Source organism: Alligator mississippiensis, chromosome 15 (genome assembly GCF_030867095.1).
Source record: "Alligator mississippiensis isolate rAllMis1 chromosome 15, rAllMis1, whole genome shotgun sequence".
NCBI classification, from domain to species: Eukaryota; Metazoa; Chordata; order Crocodylia; family Alligatoridae; genus Alligator; species Alligator mississippiensis.
In genome coordinates, this window is record NC_081838.1 from 6,468,609 (window position 1) to 6,485,838 (window position 17,230).

The 17,230-nt window shown below is 67.7% G+C and overlaps 2 protein-coding genes and 1 long non-coding RNA gene across 7 annotated transcripts; 2 read left to right on the forward strand and 1 right to left on the reverse strand.

Annotated features, from left to right (window-relative positions):
* Positions 1-97: 97 nt before the first annotated feature.
* On the forward strand, positions 98-3,166 carry ATG101 (autophagy related 101). 2 transcript variants are annotated; one of them, XM_006264624.4, is made up of 3 exons: positions 98-175; positions 620-909; positions 2,305-3,166. In XM_006264624.4, exons 2-3 carry the CDS (start codon positions 658-660, stop codon positions 2,707-2,709), a joined length of 657 nt encoding a protein of 218 aa, XP_006264686.1. In that variant the 5' UTR covers positions 98-175; positions 620-657; the 3' UTR covers positions 2,710-3,166. The 2 variants fall into 2 exon arrangements, with proteins under 2 accessions (XP_006264686.1, XP_014460319.2); XM_014604833.3 differs by lacking the exon at positions 98-175 and having other exon boundaries at positions 198-909.
* Positions 3,167-4,110: 944 nt separating this feature from the next.
* LOC109282909 (uncharacterized) lies at positions 4,111-6,054 on the reverse strand. The gene is made up of 3 exons (XR_002089947.2): positions 5,874-6,054; positions 4,327-5,138; positions 4,111-4,193 (listed from the first exon to the last, which is right to left on the reverse strand). It is a non-coding gene; the product is annotated as an uncharacterized LOC109282909 (long non-coding RNA).
* PRPF40B (pre-mRNA processing factor 40 homolog B) lies at positions 4,675-17,188 on the forward strand. Of its 4 annotated transcripts, none has more exons than XM_059718835.1 (27): positions 4,675-4,800; positions 6,596-6,676; positions 7,473-7,616; positions 7,933-8,013; positions 8,367-8,394; positions 8,658-8,683; positions 9,155-9,232; positions 9,539-9,649; positions 9,734-9,854; positions 9,943-9,970; positions 10,084-10,248; positions 10,478-10,592; positions 10,675-10,739; positions 11,043-11,207; positions 11,564-11,672; positions 12,452-12,602; positions 12,864-13,075; positions 13,586-13,700; positions 13,879-13,970; positions 14,225-14,341; positions 14,528-14,665; positions 14,934-15,029; positions 15,670-15,750; positions 15,979-16,135; positions 16,376-16,437; positions 16,556-16,693; positions 16,771-17,188. In XM_059718835.1, the coding sequence occupies exons 1-27, from the start codon at positions 4,675-4,677 to the stop codon at positions 16,861-16,863; spliced, it is 2,895 nt and encodes a 964-aa protein (XP_059574818.1). In that variant the 3' UTR covers positions 16,864-17,188. The 4 variants fall into 4 exon arrangements, with proteins under 4 accessions (XP_059574818.1, XP_019341989.1, XP_019341990.1 ...); XM_019486444.2 differs by lacking the exon at positions 4,675-4,800 and adding an exon at positions 5,842-5,915; XM_019486445.2 differs by lacking the exon at positions 4,675-4,800 and adding an exon at positions 5,842-5,915 and having other exon boundaries at positions 9,542-9,649.
* The last annotated feature ends 42 nt before the right edge of the window (positions 17,189-17,230 follow it).

The following is a 17,230-nucleotide window of genomic DNA, read 5'->3' on the forward strand; positions in this document are numbered from 1 at the left end:
GCGGAACGCGCGCTACCACGGTCCGGGGGCAATTCGGCGGCGCGGGGCAGCCCGTTGGTCTCCGCAGTAGATGGTACGCGCCGCGGCCCCCCTCCGCGGCCGCGGGTGGGACGGTCCGAGCGCCCCCCGGTGGTTCTTTCCGGGCGGGGGCGGCCGAGGGGACGGGTGCGCGGCGGTGAGCGCGGGGGGGAAACTGAGGCAGGGCCGGGGCCGGGCCGCTGCCCTCCTCCCCCCGGTCTGGGCCGTTGTCGTGTCTCCCGGGCCCTTGCCTCAGTTTCCCTCCCATCCCCCACCCCCTCCCTTGCCTCCTGCCTCGCTTTCCCTCCCCACGACCCCAGGGTATCAGACTCCGCTGCCTCCCGAGCTCGCTGCGCCCCACTTGGCCCCAAGGAGCTGGGGCCGCCCGGTGTCCTCCAGGCATTCCTCTCTTGGGGCCTCAGTTGCCCCGTCTCTACAATGGGCATAAGCCGGTGGCAGGGGCAGGCGCGGGGGTCATGGCAGAGCCACCCAGGCCCCGCGCGCCCGTGTCCTGAGCCAGCCCTGTCCGCCGCCCAGGGCGGGGGTCTCCCCTGGCGAGCGGGGAGCGCCGCCGAGTCCCAGCCTGGTTCTGTGCTTGCAGGGCGAGCTCCGCCGTGTCTCCCGCCTGGCCACGGCGCCATGAACTGCCGCTCGGAGGTGCTGGAGGTGTCGGTGGAGGGCCGGCAGATCGAGGAGGCCATGCTGGCCGTGTTGCACACCATCCTGCTGCACCGCAGCACCGGCAAGTTCCACTACAAGAAGGAGGGCACCTACTCCATCGGCACCGTGGGCACGCAGGACGTGGACTGCGACTTCATCGACTTCACCTACGTGCGCGTCTCCTCCGAGGAGCTGGACCGGGCACTGCGCAAGGCAGTCGGGGAGTTCAAGGTATTGAGTGTCGCCCGCGGGGCCCTTGCCCGGCCGCCCGGGGAACCCGATCCCTCCTCGCTGGTGCTGGGAGAGCCGCATCCTGCTCCCACCCTGCTGATTCCCGGAGGTGCTCCTGAGAGAAGCTGCTTGGCTGCCAGGCTCAGCCCGGAAAGGAGGCGTTCAGGACTAAGGGCCTCAGCTCCGGTGGGAGGCTGAGCTGTGAGTCCTCCAGGGGTCCTGAGCTGCTGCGTGGCTGGGGCTGACAGGGTGACGCGGCCTCCACGGAGCCTGTGAGGGCAGCGGGGGGGCGCCGAGGGCTTGCAGGGATGCAGGACGCGAGGCAGTGACTTCTCGCAGCCAGGCGAGTGCGGAGACACAAGGCCGCGCCGGCCAGGCCATGTGCGGGGCTCCGCAGTTGTGGGGTCCACGTGTCGTGGCTGATGGCATGTTGTGTGCCTGGCCCAGCCCGGGCGGGTGGAGCTCGACGCAGCTGGCGGTGCCCCTGCCGGCGCCTGTTCCACGCCCGCTCCGTGACAGATTGTGGCAGGGCTCCGGCAAAACAAAATCCGGAACATATGTTGCAGCGGGGTTTAATTAGGGGGATTTCGGGCACCGTGGCCTCAATCCGGCTGCTGGGCCGCGTGGCAGAGGGCGGGTGCTGCCGCCAGCCGTTGCGGTCCATGTCTGTCACTAGCTCTGCTGGTCCCATCCTGTCCCAGGCAGTCACAGCCCAGAGAGGTGCAGTGCAAACATGAGCGCTGTGGGGTGCTGTGCAGAGCTGGTGGCACTGAACTCAGACCCGTGGCAGAGTCCCGCGTCCCCCGTGCTCCTGCAGAAGTGCCCCGGGTTCACGGCTGATCCCTGCCCCGCCGGCCGTCCTCCCGCTGAGCCGAGCGCATCAGCTCTGGACCCAGCTGCCTTTGGGTGAGGTCGTGGGGTGGGGCATGAAACCACTGAGTCTCCCAGGGAGCTGATGGCCTCATGCTGCCTGAGTGTGCCCATGTACTGTACTTGCTGGTGCAGCTGAGAGCACGTCCATGCTGTGCCCTGTCTGCTGGGGCTAGGAACGTGGGCCACTAGGCGCTTTGCGGGGTCCAGCCCTCCTCTGCAGCCACAAGAATGAAACAAACCCGGTTGTCTGCTCTACACAACTTCCCGCCCATGATTGCGGACAGGGTGATACAGAGGATGGGGCACCGGTCAGGGCTAGGTCGCTGGCTTGACCTTGGCTTCTCCCTGCCTTAGTTTCCACTGGTGCGGTGGGACCGGTGGCCCAGCACTGCCCTGCTGCCCACGGGCATGTGAGGTGCTGGGGTGCTGCACGCAGTAGGGGTGGGGGGCTCTGGAGGAAAGCCTTCACGGCACTGGCTGCGGTGGCCCGGAGGCCCCCTGACCCCGGCGCTCTCTCCCCAGGACGCGCTGCGCAACTCGGGCGGCGACGGCATGGGGCAGATCTCCCTGGAGTTCTACCAGAAGAAGAAGTCACGCTGGCCCTTCTCAGACGAGTGCATCCCCTGGGAGGTGTGGACCATCAGGGTGAACGTGGTGAGCCTGGCCAACGAGCAGGAGCGCCAGATCTGCCGGGAGAAGGTGGGCGAGAAGCTGTGCGAGAAGGTCATCAACATCGTGGAAGTGATGAACCGCCACGAGTACCTGCCCAAGATGCCTACCCAGTCCGAGGTGGACAATGTCTTCGACACGGGCCTGAAGGACGTGCAGCCCTACCTGTACAAGATCTCCTACCAGATCACGGACTCCCTGGGCACCTCCGTCACCACCACCATGCGCCGCCTCATCAAGGACACACTGGCCCTGTAGGGCCCAGCCTGGGGAGCGCCTGCCCTTCCAGGCCTTCTGTCCAGCTGCTCCAGATGGATGCTCCGGACTCGGCCTCTCTGCAACTTGTCCATCTGGGGTCGCCCAGAGCGCTCTGTGCCGCGTGCCGAGGCAGCTGCTCTCCCCTCCCGCACCCTGGATGTCCTGCTGTGCTGTGGCCCCATCCCCATGCTGCCTGCTCCCCTGGGGTCTGGCAGCTGCTAGGGGCAGGGGCCTCTTATGAAGTGCTGCGTGAACAGATGTTCACCGCCACGGAGGCAGCAGCGGTGCCCAAGGCTGGGACCATGAGGCAAACCCTCCACGGCCTGGGCCTCTATTCCTCCGCCTGGTGCGGAGAGGGTGCCCTGGGCACGCTGCCAGGCACTCGCATTCCTGTTTGGTGCCAGGGCTGCCACCTGTCTTCGTGTTCTGTAAAACAATAAATTTGTGTCCTGCTTCTCGTGCCGCCTCATCCTGGTAGGGAGAGACCCACGGGCTGTGCAGAGCAGCTGGGAGCCCTGCAGCCTGGGGCAGGTGTCTGGCTCCCCTTCCCCTCCAGCACAGAGCAAGCACTCCACACTGGAGCTCTTCTTGGCAAGGGGCACAGTGTTAGCTCAGACTCACGTGGCCCCTGTGTGGTAAATGCAGGCCTGGCCTCATGTCCCATCCCCCCCACCCCCAGCCAATGCCCTGGCAGGTCATTGCAGTCACGAATGATCCTGTCTGGTCCCAGGAGTGCCCCTCTTGGCTGGGGTCAGTGCCACATAGGGTCGGGGGTTTCTGCCAGTGGGGCTGGTTCTTCTCCATGCAAGAAGCAGGTGGAGCCATGACTGAAGATGACTGGGTGGGGGGGTGTCCCACATGCAGCTGACCTGCAGCCCTTGCCTGGAGCGGGGGGGAGGAGGGGGGAATGACCCAGCTGGCATCATCCCAAATCAGGGGCAAGTGCCCCGGGAGGGAACTCTAGTGGCACATCCCTGGGGCAGCCGCAGTGCCCCCCACCCCAACCAGGGTGGAAGACTCAGTGCAGGGGAAGCTTGTCCTCCCTGGGGGCCGAGGGGGTTTGTTTCCCTACTGCCGCAGGAGCCTTGCTTGCAGTGCCAGCGGCTGGTTCCCCGCAGGGCTGGGCTGGGCTGGAGCAGCGCTCCCTGACATCACTTAAACCCTCCCCGTCTGTGGCTGACCTGCAGCCGCAGCCCAGCTCTGCTGGCACTCGTGGGGGAGCCTGTCTGGCGGTCAGTGCCAGAGCCCCTGGGTCACCGAGGGGAAGCAACGAAGCCCCATCCAGCCTCACCCGCTCTGTGATGAATGGCACCGTCTCCGCCGAGGCCCCGACTGTGGCCTCGCTCCTCAGCACCGGCTGTGCCATCGTGGTGGGGAGCGAGGCGAGGAGCCAGCACAGTGTGCAGGTGGTGCAGGTGGCTGTGCTCTGTGTGCTCTGCCTCACTGTCATCTTCGGTATCGTCTTCCTGGGCTGCAACCTGCTGCTGCGTGCGGAGAGCATGATGGCCCTGCTGGCCAGGGACCGCCGGCCCTCCAAGGAGATGGAGGTGGGCATTGCCGGCACCTAGCACCAGCCCTGACCCCGCCAGCTTCCCCCGTGAAGGTAATGGCCCCTACCAGTGTGCGTGGGGGGAACGGAAAGCTTGTGCCCTTCCCTGCAGGAGTGGCTGCCTCTGCTCCCCTGGCACCCAGAGCTCCTCCATCTCTGCTGGGGTCCGGCCTCTTCCCTGCAGGGAGGTCCCTGCCGCAGGTGCTCTCCATTGAGACAAGCCATCTCTTCCCGAGCAGGATCAGCCGCCAGCCTGTTCCACCCTGAGCACAGCGCTGGGCTGCAGAGTGAGCCAGGGTCGTGGCCCCGTTTCAGTCGGGAAGAGCCTCGCTGTCCCGGCCAGACAGCACCGAGAGCAGCCGGCCGGGGGACACGCTTCCCGCCAGCCTTGGCATCATCGGAGCCGTGCTGCGTGGATGCACGCGGTCTGCTGCCCGCGCCGGTCTGGGACCTCCCCCTTCTCCCCTCTCCACCTGCTTCCTCCTCTCCAAATGCATGTGAAAAACACGGACGAGTGTCAAAGGAAACTGGCTTCTGTTCAGGTTCGTCTGCAGCACAAAGCCACCCCGTCTCCGGGCACAGGTGGGCGGTCGGGGACCAGGCCCCCAGGCTGTGGGGGTGGCCGTGAGCCAGTGGAGCTGTCCCATGGCCGCCAGGCCGGGGTCTCCTCACCTCTCCGCAGGTGGGATGTGGGGTCCCAGCTCCCGGCCCCTTCTCCCACCCCGCACGGGGAAGTGCCCACAGGCACTTTCCGATCCCTCTGGGAGCTCAGTCCTGGCTCCAGGCCTCGGCAGGGGAAGAGCAGCAGGCTGGAAGCGGCCTGTCTGGTGGCTGTGCCAAGCAGCTGGGGCTCCGCGCGAGGCAGGGGCTGGAGATTAGTCTGGGGACGAAAAGTGACCCAGTTACTTGCAGCCTTAGGGCTGGGAACCCCTGGGGCGGGCGGGAGGCCACGTCTAGCCACCCGCCGTCGCCAGCCTGGGCCGGCCTTGCTTCCGCCTCCTCCATCCCCGGCTCTGCCTGCCCGCAGAGGGTGCAGGATGCAATCCCTTCCCGCTGAGCCAAATCCCAGCTGAGCCGGGGCTGCAGGAGGCGCCCGGTCTGGGGTGTGCGGTGCATGAGGTCCCTGCCCCGTGCCCGTGCTGGTGGTGGGCACAGCGGGGATGAGACCTCGTAGCCCCAGGGGGGGCTTCTGCAGCCGGGGCCGGCAGGGGCCAGATCCTTCCCCTCCGGGCAGCGTGGCCCGGGGCCTGGCATGGGGGCCACGGGGGGAGGGGCACCGTGCCGGCGTGCGGCCAGACCGGTGGTGGACTTCGCAGCCTGGTGCCCAGGGGTGCGGGGGCCGCGGGTTCGAGCCCCGCATGGGGGGCGGCGGGGGCGCGATGGCAGGGAAAGGATCCAGAAGTCCCGCCACGGATTTGCACTGCACCCTCGGGGGGTGCCCCCCAAGCACTGATGCCCACCCTAGGCACTGCATGTACTGGGGTGAGGACCCCCCCGGCACTGCATGTACTGGGCTGACCCCGCCCCCTCCCCGACACTGCACGGCACTGGCACGGAAGGGGTGGCTGTCCCCTCCCCCTGCCCCGCGCTCTCCGCCAATCGCAGCGGCTCTTACTGCCGGGTGCGCCGCGACCAGCTGATCCGCGGCTCCGGCATGGTAACGTCTGCTTTGTTGTTCTCCTCCCCCGGCCCGGCCCGCCCGGCCGCTGCACCGCCCCCCGCACCACTGCATGGCCCCCACGCTGCACGGCCCGGGGGAGGGGCTGGGCAGTGCCCTGCAGTGCGCTGGGGGAGGGGTGCTGGGCCGTGGGCGTGGGGGTTGCAGTGCCCTGCAGTGGCGTGGGGGAGTTGCCCTGGACTGTGCAGTGCAGTGCAGTGCAGTGCAGTGTAGCGGGGGGGGCTCTGCCGTGCTGCGCAGTGTAGCAGGGGTGGGGGTTGCACAGCGACGTGCAGTGGAGGAGGGGGCGCAGCCGGCAGTGTGCAGTGGCCTGGGGCTGCAGGGTGTAGCAGAGGTGGGCCCACGCTCTGTACAGCATGGGGCAGTGCAGTGCAGCGGGGGGGGAGGGGGGCGGTGCAGTGGAGCAGCCAGCGCGGCCCCCCACATCTGCCCGAGGGGCCGTTGTGGCCCGGCTCCGCTTGTTTCCCGCGGGTTCCCCTAGGCCAGTGCCGCCCCCGGCAGGCCGTAAGGGCTGCGCCCGCTGCCAGGGAGCACCGTGCGGCACGGCCGCCCGCCTGTCCCGGCCCCTGGGCAGGATGGGACCCAGGTGTCTGGCCCTGCCCATGGCAGCTTTCCCCACCCCGTCCCCCTCACTGGTTTTCTCTCTGTGCTGTTGGCAGTCGGCTCCCGAATCCGGCAGCGGCCCCTCAGGGCAGCCGGCCCCGTTCCCCAGCGCCCCCCCCATGATGCCACCGCCCTTCGTAAGTCACCTGTGCTCCACGCCTGCGCCACTGCGACCCCTGCCCTGCGCGCCCCAGAGCCCGGGCGGCCCCAGGCTGGTGCTGGATGCACACAAGAGCCTTGGCCGCCTTCCAGCTGCAGGGGCAAAGCACTTGTGCAAACCTGCGGGGTAGTGCCAGCCCCCCGTGCGAATGCAGCGTAGTGGCGCCGAACCCCTGTGCAAATGCGGCGTAGCAGCACCAACCCCCCGTGGGAATGCGGCGTAGTGGCGCCAAACCCCCGTGCGAATGCAGCGTAGTGGCGCCGAACCCCTGTGCAAATGTGGCATAGTAGTGCCGAGCCCCCGTGCGAATGTAGCGCCGAACCCCCCATGTGAATGCAGCATAGTGGTACCGAACCCCCATGTGAATGCAGCATAGTGGCGCCGAACCCCCGTGCGAATGTGGCATAGTGGTGCTGACCCCCCGTGCGAATGCAGTGTAGTGGTGCCAAACTCCTATGCAAATGCGGCATAGTGACACCAGCCTCCCACATGAATGCGGCGCAGTGACACCAGCCCCACCACCCCATGCAAATGTGGCGCAGTGACACCAGCCCCCCGTGCAAATGCGATGCAGCTGCACCAGCCCCATGTAGGCACATGCGGTGGCCATGGTGCAGCAGATCCTACCTGAAGCGTGGGTGAGCTGCACCCATGCCTGTCACACCTCACACTGGAGCCTGCCCAGAGCACGGGGGCTGTGCATGGGGGCTACACACTGGCACAGACGCAGCCTGTGCCCACTGGCCATGACGGGTGGCCTCTCATGCTCCTAGATGCCTCCCCCGGGGATGCCGCCCCCTTTCCCTCCGATGGGGCTACCCCCATTGGGGCCACGGCCGCCTGCCGTACCCCCCATGCCCCCTGGCCTGATGCCGCCGATGATGCCACCCATGACAGCGCCCCCGCCTATGGGACAGGTAACACCGCCGGCACCTGCACCCCCACACTGTGGGGAGCATGGGGCAGTGGTTAGAGCAGCCAAGGGGGGGGAAACAATGCCGAGGTCCTGGGTTCTGCTCTGGATCGCGGGGTGGGGAGAAAGCTGGGGCAGGGGGAGCTGGGCTGCACAGCTCTGGGGGCCAGAGGCCGCAGCCCCTGTGGCCCCACACCGGGGGGTCTTGCCCGCATCTGGCCGTGGGGTCGACTGGGGGTGCAGTAGAAGGCATTGGCAAAGCCCTGCACCCAGTGCCTCCGGGGCTGCCCTGGTCCCCCCTCACCTGCTCTGCACCCTAGATGCCAGCCATGGTGCCGCCCTTGATGCCGGGGATGCTGATGCCGGGGGTGCCTGCCGGCCCCGTCCCTGTGCCCAGAGCGGTGAGCATCCCTGGGCTGCTCTTGCCCCATGGAGGCCATGGGGTGGGGGGCCCCCCACATCCTGGCACAGGAGGTCTCTGAGCCAGGACCTCAGGGTCTGTCTCCAGCGCCGGCAAAGGGTGGGGTCTTGTGGGGGCTGGGAGCTAGGACTCCTGGGTTCCCCCCCGGCAGGAGAGTGGGCTCCAGAGGGATGAGTCCTGGGTGGGGCAAAGCAGAGACATGGGAACTGCACCCTAGTACCTCAGTTTCCCCCAGCCGGCACCAGGCCTCAGGCGTGGGGGGACTGGCCTTGCTGCCCGGCTGAGTCTGAGCTGCCGCCTCCTTGGGTCACAGCCCCGTTTCTTTTTTGGCAGGCGGCTCCCGGGACAGAGCCCCTTGGGGGTGAGTACCTGGGGCGGCCCGGGGCCTTGGGGGGAGAGCTGATGCAGGGGTGGGAGCGGATCCAAGGCAGGGAGACGGGGTGCACCCCACAAGGGGCAGCGGGGCAGCAGCCTGCTGTGGGGGGGACCGTGGTGGGGAGGGAGGCGAGATGTCACGGCCCCTGGTTCCACCCTGGCCCGGTGCTGAGGTTGCAGTGCTGGGGCTCAGCTCCCGCCCTGGCTTCCTGCCGTGCGCCCCAGTCACCTCCAGCTCTTGCTTTCCAGCCCCTCCAGCCCAGCCGGCTCCCGCGGTGAGTCACTGCCCCCTGTCAGCCTGTGGCCCCCTGCCCCACTTCATCCCCTGGGATCCCGGGGGGCTGCAGGTCTGGGAGGGGGCAGAGGGCCCAGGGCTAGAGTCCAGGTCAGGGGTATTAGCAGGGCTGAGGGGGGCTGGAGTCTCGGTTGGGGGCACCAGCTGGGCTGGGGTCTGCGTTGGGGGCATTAGCTGGGATGGGGGGTGGGTCAGGGGCATTAGCAGGTCTGAGGGGGGCTGCGTACGGGGCACTGGCCAGGCTGAGGTCTGGGTCAGGGTCATTAGTGGAGTTGGGGTCCAGGTTGGGGGCACCAGCCGGGCTGGGGGCTGGGTTGGGGGCATGAATAGGTCTGGGGAGGGGGCTAGGGTCCAGGTCGGGGGTGTTAGCAGGACCAGGAGGTGGGGGCTGGGTCAGGGGCAGTGGCCGGGCTGGGGTGATTTGGGGCTGACTGGGCTCCGGCGCCGGCAGCTCCTGAACCCCTTGGTGGCTGCGGTGCAGCAGAGCGTGACGGGCAGCAGCTCTCCGGCCCGCGACCTGTCCCGCAAGGTAGGTGGGAGCGGGAATGCCCCGGGAGCAGTATGGGGGCCCCATACAGCTGAGGGGTCCTGTCGGGGCCCAAATGAACCCTTTGGAGTAAAAAAAAATGAGGGAGCAGCTGTGTCTGGTCCTGCTGGGAGGGCTCCAATGGATGGAGCTCAGGACCCCTTGACTGGGTGTGGCAGCAGGATTTGGGCCTATCGTTGTGGTTGGGATCAGGATTGGGTCCGTTGCTGGGGTGGGCAGAGCAGTCCCTGCTGCAGGGTGCTGCCCGGGGGCCAGGCTGGGTGGTGCTGACCCCTCGCCTCGGCCCAGAAGCCTCCCTGGACTGAGCATAAGGCCCCCGACGGGCGCACCTACTACTACAACTGCGACTCCAAGCAGTCCACCTGGGAGAAGCCGGACGATCTCAAGTCCAAAGCAGAGGTAGGGGCCGCGGAGAGCAGGGCCCGGGGGGCAGCCCCGCATCTCCCTGCAGAGCAGGTCCCCAGCTCATGCCTGCTCCTGCAGCTGCTGCTGTCCCAGTGCCCCTGGCGCGAGTACAAGTCGGACACAGGCAAGTCCTATTACTACAACGCCCAGAGCAAGGAGTCGCGCTGGACCAAGCCCCGGGACCTGGATGAGCTGGAGGGTATGGGGCCGTGCTGGGGGGGAGCTGGGCTCTCGGGCATGGGGGCAGCCGTGGGCATCAGCATAACAGGTGGGATCTTGTTTTGCAGCCTTGATCAAAGAGGAGGAGGAGGCCGGGTGAGTGGCTGATGCGGGGGGGCAGGGGAGGGCGCCACGGAGCAGGGGTGTGAGCTCAGGGGCTGCTGGAGCGACTGCCCCATCACCTCGGTGCTCACATCCCCCCCCTCCAGGAAGCAGCAGGAGACGCCATCTGCCGCCTCCAGCCCGTCCCTGTCCTCAGCTGCCACCACGGACACGGAGGCCACAGCTGCAGATGAGCAGGAGCCGCTGGCACTAGGGGCCGTGGCCGAAACCCCAGAGGAGGTCATGCCGCTGCAGGAGGACGTGGCTGGCAGGTGGGGAGGCATGGGGGTCATGGAGGAGCCTGAGCACCTGCCACGGGGCTACTGGCAGCTGGGGCAGCCCCAGCTGCCCCGCATCCAGCCCTTCCCTGGGGGCAATTCCAGCCTGGGTCCCACCTGCCCTGGGGACCAGGGTGGCTTCTTCCCTCCAGCTCCACCGAGCCTGGGGGCTGCCCTGGCCCCCACAGCCCTGCGCCCGACACCGCGTTCTTTTCCTGGCCAGTGCCGACCCCAGCCGGCGGGAGGAGGATGAGCGTGGGGACGCGATGCCGAGTGCCGGCAGCTGGAGCACCAAGGAGGAGGCCAAGCAGGCGTTCAAGGACCTGCTGAAGGACAAGGTACCCGGAGCCATGGGGGGCCATGGCCATGGGGGACTGTGGCCGTGGGGGCTGGTGCCACTGACCCGTGCCTCTGTTGCAGGGCGTCGCTTCCAATGCATCGTGGGAGCAGGCCATGAAGATGATCATCAATGACCTGCGGTACAGGTAGGTGCCAGCCCAGCCCCCGCGTGCCAGCCCTGGCCCCCGATCTGGAGCGCGGCACCCCCAGTGGGGGGATGCCGGGCACTGCCCCCCCCTGCGGCCGGTGCCCCCTGCTGGGCCAGGTTGGGGCTGGTGGAGCCCGGTGCCGCTCCCCCCAGCAGCCAGCGCCCCTGCCCTGTTCTCTGCAGCGTCTCCTCTCTCTGCCCGTTGCTGGAGCTGGCTGGCCCCGGCCTGTCGGCGCCAGCCCCTTTCCGGAGGCTGGCGATGGGGCCGCTCCTCCAGCCCGCCCGTCTGCTCTGTGCCCAGCGCCCTGCCCAAGCTGAGCGAGAAGAAGCAGGCCTTCAACGCCTACAAGGCCCAACGCGAGAAGGAGGAGAAGGAGGAGGCGCGGCTCCGGGCCAAGGAGGCCCGGGAGGAACTGCAGCGGTTCCTGGAGCAGCACGAGCGCATGAGCTCCACCACCCGCTACAGGTGGGGGGCAGCGCGGCTCGGGTGCTGCGTCCCCCTCTGGGGCCAGGGTTTGTGGGGGCCATGCTGGAGCAAGGGGTGTCATGGCCTGCATGCAGCCCAGGGCTGGGGGGACTCTGGGGTGGCTCTGAGGGGCTGATGCATGGCTCGGCCTGGGTGGGGAGCATACCAGAAGGTAGGGGCTGCTGTGGTGCCTCTGTTGGCCTCCCCCATGTGCGCGGGCCGGGAGGCCAGCACAGAGCCGTGCCCCTCCTGCATTGACCAGACACGGGCCGGGAAGCGCTGCTGTGCCCCACAGCTGTGTCCGGAGGAGCCGGTGCCGTAACCCTCCCGGTCCGTGTGTCCCCCCCCGCCCGCAGGAAAGCTGAGCAGATGTTTGGGGAGCTGGAGGTCTGGGCTGTGGTCCCAGAGCGTGACCGCAAGGAGATCTACGATGACGTCCTCTTCTTTCTGGCCAAGAAGGAGAAGGTAGGGGTGGGACCCGTGCAGCCCTGGCTGCAGGTGGGAGCCGCTTGGGCCAGGAGAGCAGGGCTCCTTGTCGCTGGGTGCGTCGTGCTGGGGGCGGCGCTGCTGGCAGCTCATGCATGGCCTGGAGGATCTGTGACAAGTATCAGGCAGCACGAGTCCTCATCGGGCACAGCCATGGGCTCCAGGGCCACAGAGCAGCAATGGTGCCCTGTACCAGGTGGCAGAGCGGGCTTGAGCGCCCAGCGCCAGGCTGCAGCATAGGAGCTACTCTGGGGCTCAGAGGTGTGAGGCCAGGAGCATTGAGTGGTCGCTGGGGGCTGGGCTGGGGTCTGCACTGCAGAGCAGTGTCGGTGAGCCGCAACACAGCTGGACCACTGGGGACATAGCCTGGGGCCTGGGCCTCCCCCTGCCACCCCGACAAGGCAGCAGGGTCCTGGTTGAGCAGGCTGGCACCACCTGCCCCTCATGTGGTCCCTTTCCATGTAACGAGGAAACATTTTGCTGCTGTGGGCATCTGCTCCACACCTGGCGTGTATACATGTTTCTAGGGCATCTGGCGTGGTGCAGGGGTCTCGTCCCAGCCCTCTTGGGGGTTGGACCCACAACTCCTGGTGCTAATGCAGCTCGGTGGGGGGAGCAGACCTGGGACTCTCGGCCTGGGCTGGAGAGTGGCCCCAACTGGGCCGGTGGTGGATGGAGAGGAGCTGGGTAGGGCCCGTAGCATGCCGGGCAGGGTGGCCATGCGCGAGGGCGTCTGATGCGCCCTGTCTCGTGCGCAGGAACATGCCAAGCAGCTGCGCAAGCGCAACATCCAGGCACTGAAGAACATCCTGGATAGCATGAGCAACGTCAGCTTCCAGACCACCTGGTCCGAGGCCCAGCAGTACCTGATGGACAATCCCACCTTTGCAGAGGACGAGGACTTGCAGAGTGAGGGCAGCCCCAGCCCGGCCCGTGCCCCCGCTGCGGGGGTGCTGCCATGCCACACCACGCTGTGCCTGCCCCTTTCTGCGCCCGCAGCCAGGGGACAAAATCCAGGCGTCCTGGCTTAACCCGTCAGGCCCCTGTGCCTCTCCCAGAGCTGGGAGACAATCTTTGCCTTGTAGCTCCCCCGTGCTCCCACCCTTATCCCCCCCCTGCCGCCCTCCCGGAGCATGGGAGAGAACCCAGGTGTCCCCATGCCTCCCCCAGCCCTGCAGTCACTCAGCACCCGCCCCGGGACACCACGCCAGCGCGGCCCCTGCCCCCTGACCCCGGGGCCTCTTGCAGACATGGACAAGGAGGACGCACTGATCTGCTTTGAGGAGCACATCCGCACGCTGGAGCGGGAGGAGGAGGAGGAGAAGGAGAAGACACGGCTGCGTGAAAGGCGTCAGCAGCGCAAGAATCGCGAGGCCTTCCAGGTAGCCCCGGGCCATGCTGGGGGCCCTGGGGCCTGCACCCCCTGGGAGGCAGCCGGGCGTGTGGCACCAGGCTGGGGGTCCAGGCACCGGGGTGCTCGGTCTGGCACCGTGGTGGGCGAGCTGGCCCCTTCCCTGTTCTGAAGTCGGGGCTGTGGCCAAGGGTGTCGGGACCTGTTCCTTCGGCAGCCGCCAGGGGGCTGGTGGCAGCTGGCAGAGCAAAGGGCACTGCCTGCTGCATGCTGCCGGGTGCAGTTGGCCAGGAGCCACCGGCCCTGCCCCTGTGCTCTGGCACAGGACATTGCCCGGCCTGCTCTGCCCCGACCCAGAGCCTCTGGTGCCCGGCTCTCGCCTGCACTGCGTGGCATGGCCTTGGCCCCATGATGCCCACGGCCCCTTTGCCTCCCCCAGCACGGTCCCCAGCCTCCATGGGGACAGCGTGTGGCCGCGGGAGGGGCTGATGCCCAGGTTCTCTCTCGCTCTATCGTAGAATAACGAGCTGCTTCTTGCCAGGCCTTCCTGGACGAGCTGCACGACAAGGGGCAGCTGCACTCCATGTCCACCTGGATGGAGCTGTACCCGGCACTCAGCACCGACGCCCGCTTCGCCAACATGCTGGGGCAGCCCGGTGAGGACGTGGGGGGTGGCGGTGCCCTCCTGCACCTTGATGGGGAGCCCAGACTCCTGGGTTCTCGCCACGGTGCCGCAGGACTGCCCCGGGAGCAGGGGGCGGAGGGGTGCCCAGCGGGATGGACCCTGGCCTCCGTGCCGGCTGGGCATGTGACCCCGGCTCCCCCTGCTTGCAGGCTCCACGCCGCTGGACCTCTTCAAGTTCTACGTGGAGGATCTCAAGGCACGTTTCCACGATGAGAAGAAGATCATCAAGGACATCCTGAAAGTGAGGGCTCAGCAGCCCCTGCCTGTGGCCTGGGGGCGCCCCAAGCTCCATCTGCCCCCCTCCTGCCCCTGTGCCAGCCCCCCAGGGGGCTGCTCTCTGCATCCCATTGCCCACAGCCAGGGATGAGGCTGCTGTCCCCTGCACCCTACCCCAGGGGCAGCTGCATTTGAGTGCTGGGGGAAGGCAAACACGGCCCACGGAGGACTGGCTTTGGGGCTGGGGGACACGGCTGATGCTCAGGGGTTGCCCGGCAGGACCGCAGCTTCAGCGTGGAGGTGAACACGACCTTCGAGGACTTTGCACACGTCATCAGCTTCGACAAGCGGGCGGCCACGCTGGACGCCGGCAACATCAAGCTCACCTTCAACAGCGTAGGTGGGGGGTGGCGAGGGAGGGGGTGCTGGGGCAAGACCTCCCCCCCACCGCCAGCCCCCAAGCTGCAGGCACCAGCATCCTTGACCTTGACTGGGGGCCCCGTGGGGCATCGCGGGGGCCCCAGCATGGGGTGCGGCCCCTGGATCGGGCCCGGCGTTAACCCTTCGGTGCCTGCCCTGCAGCTGCTGGAGAAGGCAGAGGCGCGGGAGCGGGAGCGGGAGAAGGAGGAGGCGCGGAAGCTGCGGCGGCGTGAGGCGGCCTTCAAGAGCATGCTAAAGCAGGCGGCCCCGCCACTGGAGCCTGGCGTCACGTGGGACGAGGTGCCCACCCCAGGGGGGTTGTGCAGCCCCTGCCCCTGTGCTCAGCCACTGGGATGCCCCCAGCCCTGGGTGCCGGCCTGGAGCCGCTGCTGCCTGGGTTTGCAGAGAGCCGGCGCCCTGTGCCTGCTGAGGAAGGGCCCAGGTGGGCCACGCTGCCCCAGCTCCCACTAGCACCATACCGCAGGGGTGGGCATGGGGCTGGAGGGGGTTGCTGGGGGGGGGGGTACTGCCCCTGCTCCTGCCCCTGCCCGAGCTGTGGGTCCCGCAGGTGCGCGAGCGCTTCGTATGCGACACGGCCTTCGAGCAGATCACGCTGGAGTCAGAGCGGATACGCCTCTTCCGCGAGTTCATCCAGGTGCTGGAGGTGAGCGGAGCAGTGCCACGGCGGCAGGGTGGCACTACACAGCCACACAGGGCTGTGTTGGGGAGTGTGCTGGTGTATACACACACACGTGAACACACACACACACACACTTTGAAGGTTGGGGGGCCAAGGGTGTCTGACCCCCAACACTGGGGGCTGGCAGGAGGGGAGTGCTCTTATCCAGAGGTGTCTGAACCATTCGTTGGGGGTGGGGGGGAAGTGTCCATAGCCAGACAATTTTGGGGACAAGAATGCACACAACTGCCTGTGGCTGGTCCTCATGGTGTTGGGGAGCGGGCATCAGGAGGGGTTTTGATTTTGGGGGTTGGGGTAGTAAAAAAAAAAGTGTGTGCATGTACATGTGTTTCAAGGTGGGGGCTGTTGTAATGCACGGCTTGGACGGGGGTTCAGTTTGCTTGGGGAGGTGGCCACATGCAGGGGGGAGAGGGGGGGGCAGGGTCTGCTCTTCCTGATGGCACCTGTGTCATGTCTTGGCGCGGGGGGGGGTCATCTCCATTTTTGGTTGGGGGGGATTTCCTTGAGGGTGCTCATCACATGCTGGCGTGTCCAGGCTGTTACACAGGCAGGTGGGGGGTGTCACCTGGGTGTCACCAGTGTGATGGCCTCCTGCTCCCCCCAGACTGAGTGCCAGCACTCCCACGCCAAGGCCAAGAAGCACAACAAGAAGGGCAAGAAGCACCACCGCAAGCGCCCACCAGCTGTGAGTGGGGGGCACCAGCTGGGAGGGCTCCGTGGGGGCGGTTCTGGGGTGCAGAGCCCTTGTCTTGGACCCCCCAGGAATGGCGGGGGGGGGGGGGGGGGGGGGTGCCTGGCCAGTGACCCTTTCCCCTCTCCTGGCTGTGGCGGGGAGGTGTAAGTAGGCCCTAGGGAGGTGCTAATGGGGGGGTCCCCAGAGCCCCCCAAGCTGAGGCCTGGCTGCCCCCTGCAGGGCGGGGCAGTGGGGGAGCGGGGGCTGGGACCATCGCCCCCCCTGCGGCTGCAGGGCTCTGACTCGGAGCCAGACGAGCAGCATCACCGCGCACCCAAGCGCAAGAGGAGGAACCACTCGGACTCGGGCTCTGACGCCTCCTCCTCGCCCGCCTCAGGTCCGTGGGGGCCTGGGTCTTTGTAATGCGGGGGGCGGCTGTCTGGTGCCCCAGGGGCTGGGGATTTGGGGGAGCTGCCTATGCCCACATAGCCAGGGGCCTGTGCCCCATCGTCCCTGCCTGTGTGCATGGCCTGGCCGAGTGCTGTCTCCTTCACCCCGCGGTGCTGGCATGAAGAGGGCAGGGTGTTGGGGGGCTGCTCAGGGTCAGGCCAACGCTGACCCCTTGCCCTAACCCCAGATCACAGCTCCCGGAAGTCCAAGAAACAGAAAAAGAAAAGCAAGAAGAAGAGACACAAATCGGTGGGTGACGCCGGCAGGGGGTGGTGGGGGGCGGGGGTACAGGGTGAGGGTCCCCAGCCTCCCCCTGGGCCTTGGCGGTGTGTGCCACATGTGCCCCATGGTGATATGTGTGTTACAGGACAGCCCTGAGAGTGGGGCCGAGCGGGAGCGGGAGAAGGGCCGGCGGGAGCCTGAGCCCGAACTGGCCCTGGAGCCCGAGCCGGAGCGCGTGGAGCCGCGGCGCCGCTCGCCCAAACGCAGCCTGCGGCGGATGAAGGTGAGCGTGAGTGCGGGCGGGGGCCGGGGCGGGGGCGCAGCCCGGGGCCTGCCCTGAGCCCTGCCCCCTGCCCGCAGAGCGGCTGGGACACGTCGGAGAGTGAGCCCAGCGAAGGCGAGCTGGAGAAGCGGCGCCGGACGCTGCTGCAGCAGCTGGATGACCACCAGTAGCCACCTCCCAGGGGCTGCATTGCCTGCCCACGGGGCCTCCCCATGCCGGAGCTTGAGCCACAGGGCTCCCCTTGGCCCGGCCCTGCTGTTGCACTGACCAGGACTGGACCCCGCTGCCCCTGTGGGACTCCCGGCGCTGCCCCTGCAGCCGAGCCCACGCCGGCTCCCGGACAGAGAACAAGCTGTCCCCAAGGATGGCACCGACTGCGCGGCCTGTGGGTGTGGGTCCCTCCTTCCCCTGCTGTGGGCACGGGGTGCACCGAGACATCTCTGGCACTCGGGGGACTTGGGGTTTCTTTTTTAAATAATAATATTTATAAAGGGGGAGGTGCTGCCTTGTTCTTGACTTAGCGGCATGGGGTGGGCG

Coding starts and splice junctions, on each gene's coding strand:
- ATG101 (XM_014604833.3), top strand. CDS start 457: ATGGGCATAAGCCGGTGGCAGGGGCAGGCGCGGGGGTCATGGCAGAGC. Junction 910..2,304: donor AGGCAGTCGGGGAGTTCAAG/GTATTGAGTGTC, acceptor CTCTCTCCCCAG/GACGCGCTGCGCAACTCGGG.
- PRPF40B (XM_059718835.1), top strand. CDS start 4,675: ATGCACGCGGTCTGCTGCCCGCGCCGGTCTGGGACCTCCCCCTTCTCC. Junction 9,855..9,942: donor GGACCTGGATGAGCTGGAGG/GTATGGGGCCGT, acceptor CTTGTTTTGCAG/CCTTGATCAAAGAGGAGGAG. Junction 10,249..10,477: donor CAGGAGGACGTGGCTGGCAG/GTGGGGAGGCAT, acceptor TTTCCTGGCCAG/TGCCGACCCCAGCCGGCGGG.